The 19,434-nt window shown below is 33.3% G+C and overlaps 1 protein-coding gene across 1 annotated transcript; it reads left to right on the top strand.

Moving 5' to 3' along the window:
* The first annotated feature begins 10,028 nt into the window (after positions 1-10,028).
* Positions 10,029-12,741, top strand: LOC105335747 (mu-type opioid receptor). Its single transcript, XM_011439817.4, has 2 exons — positions 10,029-11,146; positions 12,193-12,741. Exons 1-2 carry the CDS (start codon positions 10,371-10,373, stop codon positions 12,407-12,409), a joined length of 993 nt encoding a protein of 330 aa, XP_011438119.3. The 5' UTR covers positions 10,029-10,370; the 3' UTR covers positions 12,410-12,741.
* The last annotated feature ends 6,693 nt before the right edge of the window (positions 12,742-19,434 follow it).

Below are 19,434 nucleotides of genomic sequence, written 5' to 3'. Positions count from 1 at the left end.
AATGAAGATAAAGTTTAAGATCAATAAACCTTTAGATTTTATATTTGACTACAAGTACCTATAGATTCTGTGAAATAGACTATAAACGCGAGGCGCGATTTTTACTGCGAAACTGAAAGGGTAAAATAAAACCACGTGGTCTAAAATTTAAATGACAATAATTTTTTTTAACATTCGCAGGGGTGAAAAAGAGACCCACTACTCAGTTCAACCATAGAGCCCCTTTGTGTAAGGAATAGATAATGAATTGGTCACTTAAAAAAATAAAATGCTTTCTTTTGTGCTTCATGCGAGTATGAGGGTAGCTAGCATTGCAGAAAATATTTATGACCCCCGTAATCAGGTTAATTTATCTTTTCTGCAGTGCTAGCTACCTTCATATCTCGAATGAAACACTAAAGAAAGCATTTTGTTGTTTATATTAACATCTACCTTTGATTCACTCCATCAAATATTCATAAAAATGTGAGTAAAATTACGTTAATATTAATATCATCGATTTAAACATTATTTGCGAAGGTTGCCATGATAACTACAGTCTGCTCGGAAGTCTACGGTCAGTCCGTGTTTCACTTACTAGCTGACTGTACTATGCACTCAATGTACAAGTGCTGGCTGTACTGTGCACTCAATGTACAAGTGTTGGCTGTACTGTGCACTCAATGTACAAGGTTTTATTGTCTGAATGTACTAGACAAAGTATGATCGGGCTATACGATACATATAGAATATCACACAGTTGTTTTGATCTCGGCCCTGGTACAAATGTATCAGCCCGAGCGGTTGGTATCGGCCCAAGCCCGAAGGGCACGGGCCGATACCATCAGAGGGCTCATACCAGGGACGAAATCAAAACAACGGTGTGATGTTGTTTATATCATATATCTAAAATCAAAGACTTTAATTCGAATTTAAATTCCAAATAAGGAATATAAATCATGGAGAAGCTATAGATTTTTTTCGGATTTACAAAATTTGTTCGTTTTTATTTCTTTTTATATGTGTTAAAACTGTAAGAGTTGTCGGACTTTGTTGACAAACCATCGTCATTTGAAATACAGTAGAAGGGAGTCTGTCGTATGGAATGAAGCACTATCTTTTAGAAGTCAAAATCATCGCGATAGAAAACTTCCCTCCTACGCAGCTTCGTTATGTGTCAAATTCTTTCACTGGGATTTCGTAAGTTTCCCGTCAGATTCCATTCATAAAAATCCATAGTGCCATACTAGTACTGTTATAGCAACTATAGAAAGTTGTTTGTGAACGTTCATAAGCGCGTCCTTTACTTTAACCCCTTAATTTTTACAGTCTAATCTCTGGTTTTCTAAGATTAAGTCTCGATCCATCCTTCTCTATATCCTCCATAATTTAAATGTTGATTGGTATTAAATAAAGCGTGCTGTTGTTTTAAATACACAACCGTTATGTAGATTACCTCCCCTTACTTATAGATACACATCACTCTTTGGCGCTACATGTATTTTTGAATTATTATTTTTCAATTTTCGGTAATAAATAAAAATATTCCGACGTGTAAGGTGATAATTTGTATCATATATTCGTAATTCTATCGTTATTTCACAAACTGGTCTTAATTTAAACCAGATATATATGGAAATTATCGATTTCAAATTTGAGGGCAATACACCCCCTTGACGACGGACTGAGACAGAGAAATATCAGCCCCGAGGGCGATACAGCCCTAGTTTCCGGTTGCTGTCTCACCTAGTCCAAAACACGTGTATCAGGGCTGATACACTACTAGGTATATGATATATCCATTTGTTGTCGTTCAGATACAAAATATGTATCTCCACATTGTAATCCTCTAAATGTACCTAAAATAAGTTGAACAATAAAATGAAAAACGCATTTTTACACCCACTTCATGATTATAACTTAGCATTCTCGGATTCTTATTAACCACGTGAAGGGGATGAGAAAAAACTGACAGGTGTATTAGTCTGGTTTTTGTTAACACTTCACTATCATTAGAAGTTTAGCTCTCCGATACGCCAAAAGAATTGGTTGGTTTTATTAAAAGATTAAAACTTAAATCTGAAGTCGTGATAAACCGTTAAGAATTTTTAATACTTGATGTCCAATATCTATACTGACTTCAAAGATGAACTAAAATTAGCAGCATTCTGGCTAAAATAATATAGCACTATACAGGTGTAGAATGATTTTAGTCATCTCAGCAATCATAATGGTTGCATTTTACACTTAATAAAATACGGTTTAACTTTCTGATTGATCCTGTGTTAAACTAACAGACAATCATTGGTATCCTTTTTCTTTTGATAAAAAATTGTACAAATTAAAAAAAAAATTAGTGCTGTTATAGTATTAAAATAGAACAAAAAAGTCACCAGTGACTTTTGTTTCAGTAGTATTCTGTGGTACAGCGGTACTCCATGGTTGTAAAATATGGGTTCGAATCTCCGATTTACTAAGTAAAAGATGTACACTAATCTTCACCGGATTTTTTCCCCATTATATAATTCAGCTTTGATAAAATGCAATGATCCTTGGAAAAATGTCTTGATATCATAGTAAAATTGTTTCATATCATTATATGTAACAATTGAATAACGGGAAACGTCTTTTGGATGAGAACAATTGGAATGAGTGGCTGGAAAATGGTCGGAAAATCCCAGATATTGTACGGATAATAGTCAAGCGGAACCAGCTATGGTGAAATAGATATGACTAAAGACTACAGATCAAAGGTGAAGAGTTGAAATCTCCGCGTAGGCAGATGATAAAACAAAGTGCTTAGGTTTCTGGCACCTTTCAAAAAGAAAAAATTGCAAAATATAAAGCAATTTTACTTATATTTTATCAGATACAGTATTTTTTTTTTAGAAATGTTTTATAAATGTTAATGCACATTTTAACAGATAAGAAACGACTCGGGTTACTGACAGTTATTATAAGACAAAAACCGATTGCTGTATAATACTTTCATTTAAAAATGTTTTATAAATGTTAATACACAAAACTGCAATATCATCGTCGCAAGCCACGGGTTTTGTACGTGTCAATTCTACTTCCACAATGGACACAAAACCCGTGTCTCGCGAAAATATTGCAATATAAGAAATATTATTTCTTGAATGTCCCTCCTCTTTGATTACCCTGCTCAGACATAATTTATTAAATAAAAAGGGGAGGTGGTTGGGTTAAACCTACCGAAAACATCTTCAAAATAACTTTTTAGTGGGTATGGGGATACAATTGGCTTAAAAGAACACATTCTTATAAATAAATTAGAAAAAAAATATCGATTGCCATAGATAGGAAAAGCAAAGCCTCCCCACCCCCCTTCAACCAAGCTGCTTCATGCCTAATTGACACATTACACTATCATAAGGCTACCCCTCTCTGACACATGTAACTTATATAATCGTTTATTTACATGTCATACCTTTGACTGTACCATTTACGTGTCGGGTGTCTTTGTAATTTTGCACATATCACTTAGCAGAACCCTTCACCCTTGAACCTATCATTCAGTTCTTTTTACATCTAGCTAGCTCTGTTCTTTAACGTACCCTGCTTTAAGGATATTTAGTAGAACAAGGAGCACCTCTATGGTAATGAGTTCAATTTTACTGTCCATCTGATGAGAAATATGAAGCATTCTAGGGTTTCTATCGGCCACGACCTAACCTTACTCTTCATTCTCACACCACAGATTAGAGAAGTGAGAATTCATATAAAGTGATTCGGTAAAAAGAAATTATTTTTTATACGCATTTATCAAAAGAGCGGGCACTTTTACGTGGGTAGTGTGAATTCTATTATAGAGTGCACTTTCAATCCTCTCTTTATATCATACCCTTGTGACGTCTGTTGAGCTGAAATCAAGAATCGAAGAACTATATATCTCTTGATTAATGAGTTCGGTATTAAACTCTCTTGCTGAAGTTTTGATTTTAGGTTTTTTTTTTCACTGTTTAGAAATTCAAAAGTCTCGGACATCACTAGTTACAGACAAAGAGAGTGTTGCGGAAAAGCGGGATTATCCCTAACGTGGAAAGGACCTTTAAATACTCGTAACGCTTGAAGTGTCACATCTAAATATAGACACATTATGTAGACGACTGTGCTAGTATTTACTTCAGAAATAAGGGGTTATTCTTTGAGTATTATGAGGTGATAATTTCAGTCAGGGCGTGATCAAATCCAATAAGGCCCGGATGGCTTTATGATAGATTTGATCACGTACCGACCCAAATTATCACCTCATAATATTCAAAGAATAAAGATTCCTTATTACTTATATTTATATAATTTTCAGCCATTTTGCGGTAAAATATTTGAATATAAATAAGCAAACCCCGCTGGCGCCCCAATTATGTCATTTGAAGTTGCTGGACTGTATAGTTCAAAATCGATACGTAGTGTTATCACAGGCAAAGACACTGAAAAATGTAAATATATAGCAGGAATATCCCGTAAGTAGGCAAAATACACTAACATTTTACGCGCTTTTCTATCGAACACGGCAACCACCATTTGGTTTTCATAAATAGAGTTAGGTATATGTCCATATATTCTGTATTTTGATGTAATTGCATATACATGTATCACTTTTGATTTCTTCTGTCCGGCGTTTTATTGGAGTTTCATTAATAAATCTAATCAGGCTCTTAGAAACCGTCAGAATTGTAGTCATAATCATCGCATGTTTCAATAGTATCTTGATAAACGCCTAGTCTAGATGACAAAATAGAACAAATTTATCCTTACATATATTTTCATCTACCTATTGCTTCTTCGCCGATTCATACCGTCTTTAACGAATATTTTGCTTTTATCAACCTATACATATTAATGTATGTTTAAAAACGACAAGATGGGAAAATCCAACTTTCTACATTGATGCGTACATTGTTTTGAAATCCCCTCGTTTAGAGGAAAATGTTTATAATTTATGTTTATAAAGGGGACCTTACACAGTAAGTAATCTTGAAAAAAACCCAACGCGCATACAAAATATCATATTGACAAACGTTTAAATAAATTTATTCTGAAATTTCTTAAATTATCTATATGCATGTACATTACCTTTTAATAGGATTAAAAGAAATAAGCATAAACAATTCTAGCTGTTCAGGGATTCGTACCCAATCAAAAAAGCGAGACTTTGTAAAAATATATTCTGACTTCGTAACCACTCCTCTAATATAACCAAGACTTATTATGGGAAAATTTAAGTCAGAGTTCTTAGATTTCAAAGGTATTATTGATTTTTTTCCAAGAAAAATTTCCAAAAAAGATATGTCTTTTTGGAACAAAACTCGGAGAGGTTTCAAGAAATTGTCTTACTCTAAACGTTTTGTTTCAAGGAGTCAATTTTTTTTTACACTGTACAGCATTGATGATTCCACTGTTATAAAGCGTGAAATCTGTCATATTTGTATGTGTACCCATTTTCAATTTTATTTCATGGTCTTATAGAAGATTAACAAACTTTCAAGACACGCTTTATGTACAACGTTGCATGCAAAAAAAAGATTTATACATGCATCGAATTCTGTGACTTTTGTGATTATTCCATTTTATCTGCAACACCTTATGGTGAAAATAGTATAAGAACTACAACACATTCTTTGATTTAAAAAAAAGAAGTAAAAATTACGTAATTAGTCTATATTGTATTCAATTTTTTCTAATTTATTCTACCTTAAAAGAGAGTAGACACACATTTGACCAAAAAAAATCGTAGATTAATGTCTGCCTATTTCTTTCTTTGTTATTTTTTTTAGTATTAAAAAATGTATTCTTTAACTCATGTTTTTATAATGAAGACTTCTCTTATCCCAAACCACTAATAAAATAGTGTATTCAAATGGTATAACTTTGTACGTTCCAGGAAGGCTTTATTAATGTTACAAACCAATAAATACCCTTACTGGTGTTTCGCAATTGTCTGAGTCATATTGATACATTTATCAAACAATTGTTTAATAGCAGGAGTCAGTCGATACCACCTACTGTAAACTCTAGTAACCAACACACGCTGGAGATGCATTCTTTTCAATAATAACCATATGACATTATATAATCTCTCGTTCTTCATAATTGCGTTGATTTGCTGTGCTTGTTTTGTATCGCTTTCCGAAGGTCAAGATATTCTCATAACATTGTGTCTGTGGTGACCCAAAGTTTTGTCTTCCTCTTCTCACCAAAAAGTCAAAGGATGGTTAGCAATAAAGTCGTCATATTCTTTGCTGCCGATCTATAACTTTGTCTTAGGGAAACTCTGGTTGACGGGCCCATCTGTCTACCCAAAGTTTCCTATTGAGACAACGATCCGCAGCTTTTATTAATACCGAAAGAAAAATTTACATGGTGATGAAAGATACCAATGATGACCGGATGCTACCACGCATATACACAGGAAGTAGAAAACCCAGTGATACTCGTAAGGACCTGAACTGGTTTTTGAAGACTTGAAGGTATTTTAAATGAACTCCATATTAAACTCATAAACAAAGATCACAAGAACTCAACGACATATCAAAATGTCAAACCCAGGGAAGATGAAGGGGAATTTTGATAAAGATATGATATGATATGGATATAATATTGAGCCCCTCATATCAAAAGTCTGCTAATTAATATTTTCGATATTTTGGATAGATCTGTCGGCTGAAAGAGGAAATACAAAAGGAAACGGTTGTGAAAACTTGAAGGTTAATTTGGGATCACAGGATATGAGTTCTTCATCTGACACTGTATGTCGTTCAGTGATCGAAGTTTTTATAATTTAAATTTCTCTACGAAAATGTAGCGGAACAAAATTTATTCAATTTTCTTTATTTTCTTTATCAGAAGTTTGGGTAATTTCTCTAAATTTAAAAAAAAACATGTGGTTTCTGGGCATTCTTTTAAAATTGAAACTTGCGTGATTATGTTAAATAGATATACGTGTCTTAATAGAATAGGAAAACACGACAATAAAACGTATGGAAGGGAATTACCGTCAAAATTCTATGTATCTTGCTTTTATTCTTATCATGCTTACTTCTTTATTCTTCATTACATTTACACTTGCATGTCACTTTATTGTTTTTATATTCACGCTTATCCAATTTCACTTTGATTCTCTTTGATCCTTCATTGTTTGCTTAATTCTATGTTGCAACATTCCCTTCTTATTCCTGTAAATTCTTTCTTCTATCTCTGTTACAAACGTGAATTCAAACACGCAAACCATAAAGCACTTTCAATAAAGACGAATACAAGTTGCATGAATTTAATGCTGCATTATGACGCCAGGCGGCAGTGTGTGCGCTACAATTGCTGCTCCCGAAGATTTATTAAAACGAAACTAACAAATGGCATAAATTTAATAAATTCGTGAAAGCATCTCAAATTAAGGGCTTAGTATAGGAATATGAAATACATGTTAATATAATTAACTTTTAACAAGCCACGATATACGCAGACTTAAAAAGATACGGAGGTTTTTTTTGTGTACATGTAAAATGCCTCCGCGCGGTTCTAAAAAAATCAGAAGGGGGGTCTGAGAGATAATTTTGTATTAATGTTTTTGTTACATTAAAAGTTTAAAATTTATCAGTTTAAACTTAACTATAACAGTTTATATAACAGTTAAGTTTAAATTGATAAATTTTAAACTTTTAATGTAACATTTTTATTGGTTGTTAAATAAGTGTAAATTTTCCATTGGGGGTCGATCTGATCTCATTCTAGATCCGCAATGCAATGTTGTACCGTATATATATGCAGTAACAAATTATTTGCAAATTATTTGCAGGAATCTTAATTTTTATAAGTGGAACATGTCATAAGTACTTGTCGACAGGACTTTATTTTCATTTGAGGTGAAAAAAGGTGGGGTGATGCACGGTTCTGTCCACAGGTACCCGTGGAACATGTAGATGAAATTGAAGTAAATTTAAACCAAATTTAAAGATGTTTTTGAAAAACAATAAAAGGACTGGGGTACTAAATACTAAGAAGTAGCTTTTCTTGTACTCCAGTACGTGTGAAAATTATCACTTGCATGAATCACTATTTACCTCTTGTTAGGCTACAGTACTGTGTATCCCTGATAAAATGCGATGAATTAATATCCGCGTGAAATTCCGGGTTAAAAAACTTAAAACTGCAGGTTTTAAAATCTCACTTATTTTTCTAAAAGTTTTGAACTTGTGATATGAAAACTAAGTTTGGTGCACGCGATTTTATATTCTTGCGATTCGGCACAGAATGGTGGAGTCGCAGAAATAAACGCGGTAAAATTAACGAATCTAAATTATCAGTGAATTAATTACACAATGAGTAAACGAAAACAAACCAGGCAAAGAGATTAAAATACGGTATGTGATATGACTTCTTATGAGTTTTGGTTTTAAATCTAAATCAAATCTTAATAAAAATTCTTATATAAAGTTCTAAATAAAATATTTTTTTTTCTCCAAAATACAGAACATTAATAATGTATGCTTCTTATTTACACAGATTTTTGAAGTGATAAAAATGTGTATGTATCACTCACAGCCATGCTTATTGTAGGTTTGTTTATTTTAATATAAATCATGTACATGTAACTGAATGTCCATGTTTAGATTTGAAGGTGTTTAGGCTATGATACATGTAACTTAGAGACATGAACCTCATACATGTCGTCTTGATTAAATGAATAGTTGAATTGACCGACTTCCATATCAAGCTTGTGATGATGATAATTATGATACGGGTGCTAATTATGAATACTGTAAGATTAGATCGTCTCATAAATATAACTGATGCACAGACTTAGAATTTTATTTTATTTTAGGAGGAGGGTCCAGTCACCCCACCACCCTTGAAAATTCAAACTTTTTAAATTCACATAGTAAACCTACTGAAAATAGAACTCGACCTACTCCCCCCCCCCCCCCCCCCCACCCCCTCCCCGGCAAACAAAATTATAAATTATCCCTTCGTTAGTACATTAACCTCCCCTCCATTTCTTGATCTGAACATATAAACATTGGAGCGAAATGTCATGGTGCGAAACATCCCACATTTAGCTAGCTTCGTTGGGTTTTTTTCGGGGAGCAGCGATTGTAGCGCGCACACTGCCGCCTGGCGGCATAATGCAGCATTAAATTCATGCAACTTGTATTCGTCTTTATTGAAAGTGCTTTATGGTTTGCGTGTTTGAATTCACGTTTGTAACAGAGATAGAAGAAAGAATTTACACGAATAAGAAGAGAATGTTGCAACATAGAATTAAGCAAACAATGAAAGATCAAAGAGAATCAAAGTGAAATTGGATAAGCATGAATATGAAAACAATAAAGTGACATGCAAGTGTAAATGTAATGAAGAATAAAGAAGTAAGCATAATAAGAATAAAAGCAAGATACATAGAATTAAGGCGGTAATTCCCTTCCATAAAAACGAAGAAGTAAATACATTGTAGCTTCTATTTGACAAAATATATCGGATCAGTCATTTTAAGCTTCTTTCTTTCCAAAATATGACAGTCTTAAGAAACTTATACATGTAAGCATAGTGCAGAAAGCTTAATAATCAAATGTCATAAATAAATGCTGTTTTGCGAAAAAAAGAAAACAACACACACAAAACATTAGAAATTGGCGTGATGCACCTGCTTCGTTTTACAAATAACATATTTAAACTAAAAATTGCTGATTTATTTCACCAACTACTCAAACTTTTAACTCATGACCATTTTTTTGCATAATAAGATATATAGTCACAGAAATCGAAATAGTTGTGTAGGAATGGTTTATATAAAATTCATGGTCGAAGATTCATTACATGAGACTGATAATTTAAAAGTTTTCCGACTTCTTTTAATTTGTGAAAGAAAATTTTAAAAACTATGGATAATTAAAATCATCACGATGATAAAATTATCATCAAAGATGATCAAAATTGTTAGAGCATACTATCTCATGTAGATACATGTATCCAACAAAACATTATCAGGCAAGTTATTTTTTTCATAAACATGTTGTATTTACGTCGATTAGCCCCTCATATCAGCAAATATATGATTTGATTATTTTTCATAGATTTCAGTCCCCTCTCCCCGCAGAAATCTACTTCACTGTCCTTGCTTATGATAAGAATTTTAACCATTCCTAGTGAACAAATTGCCACTCCTACGATAAGTCTGTATGATCAGACTAGGCAATGTTTATCATCACACACCACGCCTTTCTATAAATGAAAAGACTATATATTGGGAAGAAAGGCTTAACGTTCACAGATTGCCTTTGACAATTGTCAACTCTCTGTCTTTCAAAAAGTGTAAAACCTTTACTGCAGCTAATCTTTGATTGATTTTCCAGTACTAATAACACCTGGTGAAGATGAATACCACTGAAGGAAATTCTACCTTAAATTTATCAACATCATCAAGACCGATTCCTTCCATCCTTATAGTCTTCACTTCCCTGCAGATGTTGGTTTTTGTGATGGCTTGCGTTGGTAATGGTATCGTTGCGGTTGTTTTCGTTCGCTACATCAAACCCATGACTGCAACAACCAAGTTCATCCTCTGTCTCGCCGTGGCAGACTTCTGCGTCGGAATTTCGTCCGGATCTCAGATTTTCTACTTGTTTTTCCCTGATTTGTCCAAAAATATTTACAGTTGTTTACTGCGTTACCAAGTTGTCTCAATGATGACACTAGCATCCCAGCTAGCAGCGGGCTTCACGACATTTGATCGTTACCTAGCCATTTGTCACAGTGCCTACCATAGTCGTCTGATGACAACCACAGTAGTTAACATTTTGATCGCCTTTTTGTGGATTTATTCCTTCATTTTTGCCGGTCTACCCTTCGTATACTTCAACAACTGGGAGGCGGGGGTCCGGTGCAGCTTCGGCTACCTATTGAACACCTGGCTGTACCTGGTCTCTGGGGTTTTGGAATACGCTTGCATGGCTTTCTCTCTGTTCCTCTATGGACTTATTCTCAGAAAAGCTAGAACAATTTATGCCAGATCTTTGAAAAAAGCGACGGAAGGACCAGACACCGAGCGAAACCGGAAGGTCATCAAAAACATCCGGTCTGCCAAAGTGATGGGATATGTGACCCTGGCGCTCATTGTCAGCTGGAGCCCCTACAAAGTCTACCAAATTCGGTTAGATCTTTTATCATTTAACTGTAGTACAAATCAACAACATCAGCGAGTAATATTGTATGACTATAAAGTATTCTTACATGTATTTCTTTGCTCCTCGTCGTTGCTTGGCATTTTTTTAAAAAAATAGTATTGACTCGAAAAAAAATGCTCGTTGATGTAGGCGGAGTGTGTTTTTCACAATTTTCATCCACCATATCGATGTAAATATAGGATACGCTAGTTATGTTTATTAAAGACAATATGATATTTAAGAACATCAGTGTGAGAAAAAACCCACATCTTAATCTTTATTTTTTAGCAAATAATAATTTAATGTTTGTTTATGTAACTTTTCAAAACTAATAAGAATTTGAAAAGAAGGTTTATGTTGAAACATTGGAAATTCTTTAACATACCTTTGGAGAAATTATTGTTTGGCTGACGCGGGTTCTGTATTTTTTCTGCAATGTCGCCGACTTCATGTCCCGCAGGAATCACCAAAGAAAGCATTTTATTGTTTGAATGCAATGCTATAGTTGATAGACATTTCATATGGATATCAATAAAACAAACAAATTTTAATAATCATTCGTTAGTTATAAACAAATTAATCGTTTCTGTCCTGTCTATACCCTTTTTAAGCAATAAACTTGATATTATATTTTCCCTTCCATTTTCCGTTCTGCGTTTTCGCAACACCCATATTAAAGACATGTTGGTTCTTCGAAAGTTTTTTGTCGGGGAAAATAGCTTTACGCTAAAACTACATGTAAACAAATTTGGATTTGTAGTTTTTGAGAAAAAAGATAAAATTTTAACGTTCGACGCCAACAGAAAGCCAACAAATATATTTCATCTGAGTGATTCAGGTGATCTAAAAATAAATTGTTTATCACATCCATTATCTCATTTTAAAAGCATCCCTACGTCAATATAACTGTCTTTAATTTTAAATCCGTTAGCTGAGTATGTGCATAACAATCTACAAGGAAGATTCCATATAGAGTCAACATTTAAAAGAAATCACAATCTGGTCACTGAGTAAGATTTTTTTCTCTTCATAGCTATGGTTTCGGGATTACTTCTGATTTTACCTTCAACCTGTCCAGTTGGTTGGTGTTCCTTGGGATCTTCAACAGTGTTGTAAACCCCTTCATTTACGCATACCAGAGAAGAGACTTCAGACAGGGGTGTAAGAGGCTCTGCCTTTGCTGTTCGGGCGATACAATTTCCGGCGAGTCTCTGAGAGATGTGAACGAGTCGACCTCGAGCCGATTTTAAAATAATGTTCAAGTTCCCCCGTTCTTTTTCAGCAGTCGCTGTAATATTATCCGTAACATCCCGTGCGGTGTTTATCATTACATTACTGTATTTGTCGTGAAATTAGTTATTGGTAAATGTGTGTTAAGTCTGAGTGATAAGTAATTGTAAATTGTATTCTGTATTATAAACGTTCTTATTCTGATAGTTAATAAATACTGAGGAGTTCTCATTAGAAAAACCATGTATTTGAGTGACTTTTTGGTGACATATGGCTATCAGTGGTTGCCCTTCGTTTGTCGACCGTCCTCCTTAAACTATCAAACATTTTAAGGTATTCCTTGAATCAAACGAGTAAATCCTGGCTAACTTAAAAGACTCCGAGGCTGGATATTCAACAAAACTACCCATCAAATCTACCTTAAAATTTTAACATTAGCCATTAAATTTAATTAAGTAAAGAAAATTTCAAATTTTACTTTATAATATGAATAGATTTAAACCTTTGTCCAAAGCGAGTTTTCTCAAGGATATTGGCATAGACTGAGTCTTCAGCTCTCTCAACATCGGTAGGGGAAGGGAAACATAACTCATGAATTTCAACTTTTCAAACCCAAAAGATTGTGGACGGGATTAAGATTTTACTCTAAAACTGAGAAAATTAATGCAATTTTCACGCATTAACAGGTAGTAAGTTGTAGAGTGGATCTCTATTGATCATATAGAGAAGATGAATAAAATTTAATTTTTGGGGGCACCATAACCAAACCTAGAAAATTCATGCCCCATGGGTTTAAAGTTGCTCGTGTAATGAAAAGGCATAATTAATTATAGATCTATAAAAATCTTAATTTCTACTCCTGGTTATCTAACAGACAAACATTTTCTCAAATGGACAAGAAATGTTTGCAGCAAAATTCATTACCCTTGGCCATTGGGCCTTGATGCTGTATTATGATGAGCAGGTAGGCCTTTTGACACGTTAAGAGGGCTTCAAGATCGTATCAGTCTTGTTTAGAAGGGGAAATTTGTATAAAGAAACAAATGCAAGTGAATTTAAAACTTTTAATCGGTTACATTTATATTATGACTTTTTCTGTACTAAATAATAGTTAATGCATTATAAAGCAAATTTATAACTTTTTGTTGATTGACCAACGTCCTTAATATTTCTTTAACGAGTATAACAAAAAAGCTTTCAAAGCCATATATTGATCCCAATCGTAGCTACTCGGCCATTTCCGCTCGGAAAAATTAATTTTCGTGAGCGGAAATGGCTTAGAAGTTACGATTGATACGTATACTGATTCATGCAGCCTATCTCTTTGAGTCCTTTGATGCCGACTATTATGTCAGAGACATACGATTCTCAGGTGGTATCTATCAAATATTTATCATACCTTTATGAATCGTGACATACAATAATTATCAGTTTCAGTCTAAAATCCAATTTGTATCTTTCGTAATATTTGTTGTTTTACCTCTAATTCTATGATCTGACATATCTATTACTACATGATCTTTATGTTGTTGACAAACTTAATAATTTTAAATTTTAAAAAAGCCAGCTGACCCTCAAGTACATAAGCACTTTAGAATAAATGCAATTCTAGTGGACCATTCTCCATGCGCAGATGTATGGTGCAGTAGGGCATTTTAATTAAAGGTGTTTAAGTACGATCAGTATTTTTTTTAATTCAAAATCATTTTCTGGCCACGAGAAAGTTTTCATTTACCTTTATGTAGCAGGTTCTAATAAAAGTAGACAGAATAACACTTTGATCTCCTTCTTTTGATAAAGTATAATGAGGAATTTCAAAAATACGTTGGTGACTATAGGGAATTGTTTATATTTTGATTTGCTCTTTTTATCTCTATCATTCAGACACATGACATTTTGAACGTTATCCTGTAAGTATAATCTCCGGTGGAAATAGAATGACACAACTTTAATTCTGTTTAGAAATTAAAGACCTTGGTTGCAGTATTTCAGTAGATACATGAAATCCGAACGCTTCATTAGGAAGTCGTATAAACGGAATGTATCGACGGATGTTATAGACGGATGTTATAGTACACGTAAAATTTTCTGACGGTTGTAGATTCTTCATTATCCCGCATGATTTGGTATACAGTGAAGTTCGGATCCATTGCTCGGATTATGTAATTTTGTTAAAAAAAAACCAAAACAAAACGCATGTTCTATGCAGTTGTCTTAATCCGTCATTTACCGAAAAAAAGATTGAATTTTTTTATTGAAATAATACGTTTCTATTTCATAGGTTTTTTTCTTCAAATCAAGGCCAGAGATTGATAGCCTATATTATGATTAACACGCATATTTAATTTGTAGATAATGAAGGGCAGGGGTGTTTTGACAATTGTTTATTCGGGTGTTCTTCAGTTTTTTAATTGTATGCTTTGTGTAAATTGCTTTTTATGATATCCATAAAACTAGATTACAGTCAGTTGTCTTAGGGGTTAAATGTCGATTGGTTCTTACCACGAGCACCTGTGATCATGTCACTTAGTTAGACTATTGGACTACATTTGTATGTACTTGTAAGACTTTGGCCACGTAAAAAACACGTCAAGATAAAAATAAAAAATTATTATGTAACAAATCGTAAAGAGTGTCTCTAAACTTTAAATTTATTATTCTGGAATTATTATTTAATCTATAACTTAAGACTTTATTATGTGAATAATACGACGAATTTTATTAACAATCCAAAGCACACTAGCAATGAAAAAGCACAAACATAAGTCTGCATTTAAATATTTAAAAGTTTTTAATACTGAAAATAATGAAATCATTAATTATGATCAGAAGAGAAAACAAAATATAAAACTTATATAGAAGATAATAAAATGATATGAAATTAGATATAAAACAACCATATGAAAAGTCTGAGCCGGTTTACATGCATGTTATAATATTCATTTAGAATTGAGAGCAAAAATCTATAATGAAATAATTAATTATCATCAGAAGAGAAGACAAAATATAAAACTAAATAAAAGATAAAATGATATAAAATTAGATATTAAACAGCCATATGAAAAGTCCGAGCCGGTTTACGTGCATGTTATAATATTCATTTAGAATTGAAAGCAAAAATCTATAATTTTTCATTTCTTTAAAGGACGCACCTATTTTCACGAACCTTTTTCCTGGTTTAAAGCTCAATGTATCACATGGTATTGATTCTTAACCGACATTAATCTTGCAATGAATAATAAAGTTTTTTGCAGAAATAATAAGACCAATCCCCTGAATACCAGAAATCAGATCATTTTTGCCCATATCCAGTTTTAATGGAGCTGTGTCATCATACTCTTGCTTCACGGTGAAAATAAAAATGGTGAAATACTGCACACCAATTTTTTAAAAAACTATTTATCATATTAAGTTAATGAAGTTTTAACTGCACAGATACAATGTCATATTTACTGTAAGTAACAAAATAAAGAATATGAGAACGTCAAAATAATTTTGTACCGTTCCTTTTTTACGTTTTTTTTAAAATTCTATATTTTACATTGTTTTATTTACTTTTTATTTCCTGCAGAGGTTAATTTTACGTCGAAACAACTATTTTAAAACCGTTATTTTATAATTAAGTTGGTAGATTTTGAAGATTAGTATTGTATGAGGTTGAGGCTTCAAAGGACTACGTATATACAACATGATGAAAAAATTTAATTGCAACATTCTGTACTTGTGTTTCTTTTGCTTTTTGAATTTTAATATGCATAGATTGAATGAAAAATGACAATAACAAACTGTCAACCATCTCAAAAATCCATTAAACTAAATACAAATTCAAAGCAGAGCAACGTATTTCCCACACGTTTTGTTGGCTGAAAAACCTATTTTTTTTACATCAGACAAGCATTTTATGATTATGAAAGAAGTTGTGCAACATTGTAAAAAGAAAAATGCTAGATTCTCTAATAGCTATATCCCACTGATTTTATATTGAAGAAGCTACATGTACGTGTAATAGATGTAAGCTACATGTACGTGTAATAGATGTAAGCTACATGTACGTGTAATAGATGTAAGCTACATGTACGTGTAATAGATGTAAGATTTGAGTTTGATCAACTTAGATTTTGACAAGGAATAAAGTACACGCACGTTTCTAGCACAGGGGCTTGGTTGTTGGATAGTGAATTTCCTAATTATTTGTTCCCGAAGAAAAAAATGATTAAAATTGGTAATCTTATGTGTATTTCTGTGTATTGCAATAAATAAATTCACTGAAATCCCTCGTTTCAGTCATGTTAAAAAAGTGTATTCATTGTACATTAAAAAAAGTAAAGGGACGACACTCGCCATCTTGGATTTATAGGGGGTCCTCGTTTCAAACTATGTTTTAAACAAGTTCTTCCGTTTCTCCAACGATTTCTGACGAGATCTAGGTTGGAAAATATTGAACTGACTTTTTCCTATCGTCTGACTACATCTGTACGCTGCATAATAAACACATCGTTCCGAAATGTACTAGATACTTGCCAAACTTATCGAAAGCAACGGAAGTTTACTTTTGAGTGACGTAAATTCTCCATATAATCACTGAGATGTTCCGAAAATGTATGATAATTCTAGAGAGAGCAAAAATTCCGCGAAAAGTTATCCTCTTGGTTTATCCAATGCTTTCGGATCTCCTCAGTGATTACATGGAGAGTTTGCATCAACTTCCGTTGCTTTCTATAAGTTTGGCGAGTATCTAGTACATTTTGGAACGATGTGTTTATTTTGCAACGTACAGGTGTAGTCAGACGATAGGAATAAGTCATTTTAACATTTTCCAACCTAGATCTCGTCAGAAACCGTTGGAGAAACGGAAGAACTTGTTTAAAACATAGCTTGAAACGAGGACCCCCTATAAATCCAAGATGGCGAGTGTCGTCCCTTTACTTTTTTTAATGTACATTGAATACACTTTTTTAACATGACTGAAACGGGGGATTTCAGTGAATTTATTTATTGCAATACACAGAAATACACATAAGATTACCAATTTTAATCATTTTTTTCTTCGGGAACAAATAATTAGGAAATTCACTATCCAACAACCAAGCCCCTGTGGTTTCTAGCAGCAGCTACATGGCTGGAGAGACAGACTGTCATCGACTGACCAATTAATACTCAAAAAAGATTTCAGAAATCTGGGAGATTTAACAAGATGTTTACTTCATACTCTCACAGTTAGAAAAAATTGAATTCTGCAATCTCATCACATAACGTGTAATCTCGCCCCTGAATAGTTTACTTGAGGACACTTTTGTTTAAACAAGATTACAGTTATAAGTTAAAAGTATAAGTGATTTAAAAGAGAATGTCATAAAAATATTAAACAAGTAACCTAAGCATATAATGTTTTCGCAAATGTCATTACAAAAAGAATACATTTTTGATTGAGTGGCAGAGAACTAATGTTTGGTATAATTATTTATATGTTAAGTTCCTCTACATCATACACACACTGCACTGGGGGTTGGCATCACTACAAACATACTGTTGTAGTTTTCGGGGTTATAGAATTTGCAGAATTTAAAAAAAATGCTGCTGAAACCGACAGGATAAGTTTTCACTCAACATCGAACAAATGAGAGAGAGAAAGAGAGAGAGAGAGATATTGTTTCATTTTCGTAAAGCACATGTAATATAACATTTTCACCAATTTTAACTTCAGCAATAATATTAAAACATCTATGTACTAAAAAGACGAAAACAAACGCCTTGTAAGACTCTTCGAAATACGAAATGAACTTTTTCCCCTTAAACTTGCATATTTTATGAAGGATTCGAGGGCGTGGGATGAAAGATTATCATGTGACCAATACTTACATTAACTTCAAATCCTAACCATTGGTGTCACAATGTCTCGTTAAATCACTGCGTCGCTCAGATCAGCAGAACAGTAACTTATACCGAAGATTGATTGATTACAATCAATTATTGAGAACATTCAATAATCAATTTGTTCTTCTAACCTATTGCCATTCTAAATGAATCAGGTTAGGTATTGCCTAGTGTTCTATGCCCGTGTTTCCAGTTAAAGACACCTCAAAACACCTAGTACCATGAAAGCCAAACATCTTGTAACGAGACATAAACATGACCGTTTCACTAGGATAACTCATCTATTTTAATAATATTAAACACAGATCGGAAGGTTTAAAACAGACACCACAAAATCATTCTAATGCAACCGAAAGTGTTAAAGACTTACCATGAAGGCCAAAACGTCAAGTAACGACATGTCAACATGGCCGCTACAATACGGTAACTCGCCTGCAAAGAACTCGCTACTACATGGCACATTTTGGAACACATTAATGACATGTATGTATGGGACGAGATGAATCCGAGAGTGAGACAGTTCCTCAGCACCAGAATGTAGCAGAACTGGACCAGAAGAAGAATTCCACAGAGGTTTTTTTTTTTTTTTAATTGTGGGATCCCCATGTGGAGCTGTTATCAGTGCGAATTGAAAACGCAAGGTAACAATATGGTGATTTTTATATCGTGGGACACCTTTATTTTTTTGATTTCTTTTAAAAAGCCCTTTAAAACTTTGAGTTTCTTTTAGAAAATGCCTTGTAATTTTTCTCTATATATTCAATCATTGTCATTGTCAATATCATGAAAATTACGAACAGTGCAATACAAACATTTCCTGGGGAGTTAGAAATTTTGACTAGTGTATAACTATATTCCGTGTTCTAGTAAATATAAAGCTCCTTTACATGTTTAACAAAAGTCATCTCAACAAATTTCTTCATTGATTTTTAACACCTATGACTTAATCAAGTTTCTTGGTAATTCCAGTTTTGAACTTTCCTACATGTATCAAGCTATTTAAAATTTTATCCACTTCTGCATACGAATAATGCTGATATTACAACATCCTGGTGCTGTTTGTGGTCGAGTGTAATGAATCGGCCAGAAATCGTTCGAGCATTTAAAATGGATGTCCCTAGCATGTTTTTAGCTTGTTTCACTTATCTTCTCCTTGACGCTACCAGTGACC

This window comes from Magallana gigas, chromosome 2 (genome assembly GCF_963853765.1).
Source record: "Magallana gigas chromosome 2, xbMagGiga1.1, whole genome shotgun sequence".
In the NCBI taxonomy this organism is placed as follows: domain Eukaryota; kingdom Metazoa; phylum Mollusca; class Bivalvia; order Ostreida; family Ostreidae; genus Magallana; species Magallana gigas.
Note: the sequence above shows the minus strand (reverse complement) of the source record. Positions and strands in the feature narration are given on the sequence as shown.

Excerpts from the sequence above, each read along its gene's own strand:
- LOC105335747 (XM_011439817.4), top strand. The coding sequence starts at position 10,371 with ATGAATACCACTGAAGGAAATTCTACCTTAAATTTATCAACATCATCA. Across the intron at positions 11,147-12,192 it reads TACAAAGTCTACCAAATTCG|CTATGGTTTCGGGATTACTT; the intron begins GTTAGATCTTTT and ends TTCTCTTCATAG.